This window comes from Fragaria vesca, linkage group LG3 (genome assembly GCF_000184155.1).
Source record: "Fragaria vesca subsp. vesca linkage group LG3, FraVesHawaii_1.0, whole genome shotgun sequence".
NCBI lineage: Eukaryota > Viridiplantae > Streptophyta > Magnoliopsida > Rosales > Rosaceae > Fragaria > Fragaria vesca.
This window is the reverse complement of record NC_020493.1, coordinates 7,826,178-7,831,450: the sequence shown is the minus strand read 5'-3', so window position 1 is coordinate 7,831,450 and position 5,273 is coordinate 7,826,178. Positions and strand designations below refer to the sequence as shown.

Genomic DNA, 5,273 nt, shown 5'->3' with positions numbered 1-5,273 from the left:
GACATGCATATGTGAAGCTCCTGTTTCTAATGTTTATAATGAATAAAGTCATTACAGTGAAGTAGCAAGCCTGGTCTTATATAGGGTTACAGAATATTGGAAATATCATTCCTCTCTATGCTTCTGCAGGCTTGTATTGTTGCAGTCCTGGAAAGGAAATACATGTAGTAAGGCTAAAATGATGTGTTCGAAGTTTAAGCACAAGTGGTCTTGACAGTCGAATCTTTTTAGTAAGATCAGGCCATTTTACAAGACAGAATTTAATTTGTTCGTCTTTTGTTACTTGGTTTTAGTTGATACTATCTGATAATCGGTGTGGATTTTCTTTTTTACTTCTTTAAGATTGTTTTGATGTGTGCTGTTCCTATATCTTGTGTCTGTGCCGGATAATATTATACTAGTCTGAACCACTTGTTTATTCATAATTATTTGCTTACCGGAATTGCTGATCTGCCTTGTTGTTTTGCATAAACAAGGTTGAGCAGCTATGTATGTGTGCTTGACTCCTAAGGTGGCATAGGACTAAGACTACAATTATAACTGCACTCTTTAGATAATATCAGGAAACAACCTAGAATATAATTAAAGTTGCAGTACTCATTTATCCCCATCAAGTTATCGGATCAAGTTTGATGTAAAACATTAACATGAAACTTGGAATTAGATATGTGTGTGTGTGTAAGCGTGCGCATGTGTGACTGGGTGTGTGTAGAAGCGTTCTCTAATGTTGGATGTTGGATGATGACTTGGATCTATCTGGTTTGCAATGAAAAACTTAAGCTTGGCTAGATTGTATGTTGTTTTGGGTTTCATTTGTCCAATTGGTTAACATTAATTGGAAAAGCGTTCTGAATACTCTTTGTTTTCTAGTTGATTCATTTGAATTTCATGAAAGTGATTTTCTTTCACAGATTGGGGTGCACATGTAATTGTGAGCAGTCTTTAAATGTAATAATTTCTTGTTTCATATTACCTTCCGCATCATCTACATCATTCTGAAATGCCCTTTTAAGTTAAAAATCCAGCATTTATGAACTTTCTTTATGGCAGGTAGGTTATCTTCTCCAGTCTCTTTTCACTAATTTCGATGATGATGTATACTGAAAAAGATGCATCAAGGGGAAACAAATAATTTGATGAGGAACTCGCTAGCAAATCTGGAACTTCTGCAGTGGGCTGATCGGATTCCCTACCAGCAACTACTTGGTTATCTGTAAGTCATTGATTACCACTAGAATGTTGAGCAATGTCCATTCAGTTATTCATTTACGAATTCTGCTTGTGATGATTGAACTGTAACTCTAATATTCAAGTTGGCATTGGATGTATGTCATTGTGAGCTTGAAGTTAAGTTCTTAACTATTCTTGTTTTCTACTTGTTAACCCACCTTATGTTTGTATCTTTGTTGGAACAATCAATGATAAATCTTCTCCTAGAATTTTAATACTGTGTTATGCTAAATTATTGTACAAGAGGTATAAAGTATAAACACATAGGAGTAGTGCAAAATCACCAGAGCTTTGCTATGCTGATCTCCTTCCATTTTATGAGGCACTGACTAACACACTAAAATAGTTGAGTCATTTCCTTACACTAGATGATATACATGCTCTCAGCTAGAAATTACTTATCATCCATCATCATATGGCATTAACATTTGTTTTTGCATACTGTCATACCAACTAGCTGTACTAGTAATTGTACTACTGAAACCATAGTCACATTTACCATCAACAGTACCCGTCTCCAAATTCTCAGTCTCTTCTGAGCCAAAATCAGCTTTACCCCTTGGATGCATTATTTTAGTTCTCATTCCATCCAGCTCTGTGGCTACTTCTTTCATGGTAGGCCTTTCCTCCCCTTTTAATCTCAAACGTCTTTTTGCAAGATTAGCCATATTTTTCAGTGTCTCATCAACATTTCCATCATTGACTATGTCATCATCGATGATTTCTTTCAAGCGATCCTCCTGTATTGAACGAACAAAGAAGCTTGCTAGGCTTCTTTCTTCCTCACAGCGGTCAAAAGAAAGTGCAACTTTACTAGTTAGCAGTTCCACAAGAACAACTCCAAAGCTGTAGACATCACTCTTTTCTGTTAGCTGATTCGTAAGCAAGTATTCAGGGTCCAGGTATCCCAGTGTCCCTTGCACTAAAGTTGATAGTTGATTTTGATCAAGAGGAACCAATCTTGAAGCTCCAAAATCTGACACTTTCGCTGTGTAACTTTCATCGAGTAGTATATCTGTTGCTTTAACATCTCGGTGAATGATTGGCATGGAAGTGGACGAGTGTAAGTATGCTAGTGCTTCAGCTGTTTCTGCTGCTATCTTCAGTCGTAAACCCAATGATAGTGATGTTCCTTTGACTTCTTTATGAATGTGTTCAGAAAGAGTTCCACGGCTGATGAACTCATAAACCAGTAAAGGCACTTCTGTCTCTAAGCAACAACCTAATAACCTCACCACATTTCTATGGTTTATTTCAGAAACAATTATCACCTCATTAACAAACTGATCACTCTGAGCACGAGGACCAGTTTTGGACTTTTTAACTGCGACCTCTTTGTTATCTGGTAGTATTCCCTTGTATACTGTTCCGTAACTTCCTTTACCAAGGACTGTACTTACATGGTAATAGTTTGTGGCCTTCTCAAGTTCTTCTGCACTATAGAGTTTTGCTGTCACCATTCCATGGCTAGCTAGTTGTTGCTGTAACAGTAAACCTCCATTTTCTCTGAAGTACTTCACTTTTAGTTTGATGAAATCTCTTTTCTTCATCGCCCAATATATCCATGAAATCCCGACCAGTATAACCAAGAAGCCTAGACTGACACCTGGGAATTGACAAATCACAACGAAAATTGATTAGTATCTGATGCATCGCTGAATGTTACATGCTCTATTTTTTTGAAATAATCATGCTCTTCTTAGTGTGTTAACTGTTAGAGATATATAAGTCAATCTTTCTGGGCATTGTTATATAATGTAGGCTAGGATTATCTATGCTATTGATGCAAATATGTATTAATACTGTAACATACTCAATGAAATAACAAGCAGGAGAGTGATCTTTGATTGGTTTTTGGGATTTTCTTTGATGCAGGTCTTTTCATCCATGACGTCGTTTCTGTATCCTTTTGGACATAAACAAGAGTAATCTCCCGGAGGTGAATTTACACATGTTCCGATCTTGCAGGGGTTTGAATCCTTGCAGTTATCAATATCTGAAAAGAAAGGAAAGGTTACCATGAGTAGGTAAAGTCACAGTTCCTCTGCTTTCCCTTTAAAAAAAAAATAGAAACTACTAACATAATGTATATGTATGTTAAATTGTTAATGCTGAGACCATATAAGTTATATACTTATACATTACCTTGGCAACCGTCCGGGAGGTATGGATTGCCTTCATTACCTGGAAAACACTCGCAAACATAACCATTCCTGTTGTCGTGGTTGACGCATTCGCTATTGTTATTGCAGGCAAAATCCTGCCTCCTTTCAGCTGCATCACATGGGTCTGGTTCATTCCCAATTGCCCAGTCAATAACCATTGGCACTTGTTCGGTGACACTCAGTTCTTGAAAGCTTGTATTAGAGAAACGAAAATGACCTTCTTGCACAATGAATGCGTAGCTGCAGGGGTTGAAACTCCATATATCAGAGTGATTATAGTAGCTACTCAATGTGACAGTACGGTTTTTCATTCCACTAGGGATGGAGGTTTGGCAACAACCAACGCCAGAGCAAGACTCATCAACACTGCCAAGGCTGTTACACAAGGACATGCACTCGGTTATGTACCTTTGTTCCCCTTGGTATCCTGTAAAGATTGCGTATGTGTCGCAGCCAACCGCGATGAACTTGTTTTTGGTAGCAGATATGGTATAAGGCGGAATCAGCGTTAACTCGGGGCTGTTTTGGTAGGTCCCCTCGCCTTTCTGGTCATAACAATCTCGAGCAGTGTAACTCATTATTTGCATCTCACCCTCTGTAAGCCAGAAGTTAGTGATGTGGATATTACTATCAGTCCAGTTTGCTGATGGGGGTTCCATTGATTGATCACAAGTGATTTGAAACTCTGGTCGAAGGTAACACCTGTTGGCGTGAGTCACGCACCCTTATGGTGCTAGGAATGTAAATATTATATTAGTAGTATTAGTTTCCTAATAGGGATTAGTTTCCTAATAGGTTACTATGTATCATGTATATTAACCCTATTCTTAGGGATGAATGAATTAATCAAAAATTCCCAAATACCTTGTTCTATTTGACTTGGTATCAGAGCCGAGATCCATTTGGGCTCGGCTGTTTCTTTCCGCTGCAAATTTGGTTCTTTTGGCTTTTTCTGGCATTGGGGTTTGTTTGGAATTGTTGAAGTTAGGGTTCGTTTGGCGTTGAGATTTGTTGAAGTTTCTTTTAGTCGTTGGGGTTCCATTGTTTCTGAATTGGCCTTACTTTGTAGCGTGAACGAGGTTTTTTTATCGGAAGATTCAGTTTTTTTTAGTTCTTCTTGACTTGCCTTGCTCTGTGGTTGCTTGGTTTGTTTGCCGGTTTTTGGCGATTTGTGAAAAAGGATCCGTTTCGGTAGGTTGGTACGTGGAGACTCAAGGTCGCACAACTCCTGCTTGTTTAATTAGCAGGTTTCTGTGGCCTATATATATCCATATCAAATCAAGGAGCACGTGGTATACATTCCTAGCTAGTTTGCAAGCTAGTTCCTCTGTGTTTTGGTCTGATCAAGTTAACCTTGACTGGTAATAATATATTGATACTTGAAGAACAGAGAAGATGGTTGATTTCCAGATCACTGACGGGGCTAAAGAGACTGGAGACTCAAGTTGTGCGTCTACGAAAAGTTGTAATCATTCAAAATATCACTGATCATTTTTCAAAGGATAATATTTCCTTGACTAAGGAAACTCGAGGTAAATTTGGTGTTGCTTTACATGTTGCTAACTTTACTGGTGGAGATACATGGATTATTGATTCCGGTGCGTCAGACCATATGACCTATGATAAATCTTTCTTTGTGTCTATGTCTTATCCTCCTATTTCTCATGTCTGTAATGCAAATGGTGCATCTTTTCTGGTCTTAGGTATTGGGTCTATCCAGGTAACACCGTCCATTGTTTTACATGATGTCCTTTATGTACCCTCGTTGTCTCATCATCTATTATCAGTATCTCAGTTGAGTTCACAAAATAAGTGTTCCGTGACCTTTTATCCAATGTATGTTGTTTTTCAGAATCTGTGCACTCGGGTGATCATTGG

General features: G+C 38.2%; 1 protein-coding gene across 1 annotated transcript in view; it reads right to left on the bottom strand.

Annotated features, from left to right (window-relative positions):
- Positions 1-1,631: 1,631 nt before the first annotated feature.
- The window catches only part of LOC101293382, a 12,555-nt gene continuing 8,913 nt past the window's right edge, over positions 1,632-5,273 (bottom strand). The window contains exons 6-8 of the mRNA XM_004295549.1: positions 3,376-4,097; positions 3,044-3,226; positions 1,632-2,836 (exon numbers count right to left, since the gene is read on the bottom strand). Of these exons, the coding sequence (XP_004295597.1) occupies positions 1,632-2,836; positions 3,044-3,226; positions 3,376-4,097 (2,110 nt within the window). The remainder of the gene's footprint in view (positions 2,837-3,043; positions 3,227-3,375; positions 4,098-5,273) is intronic.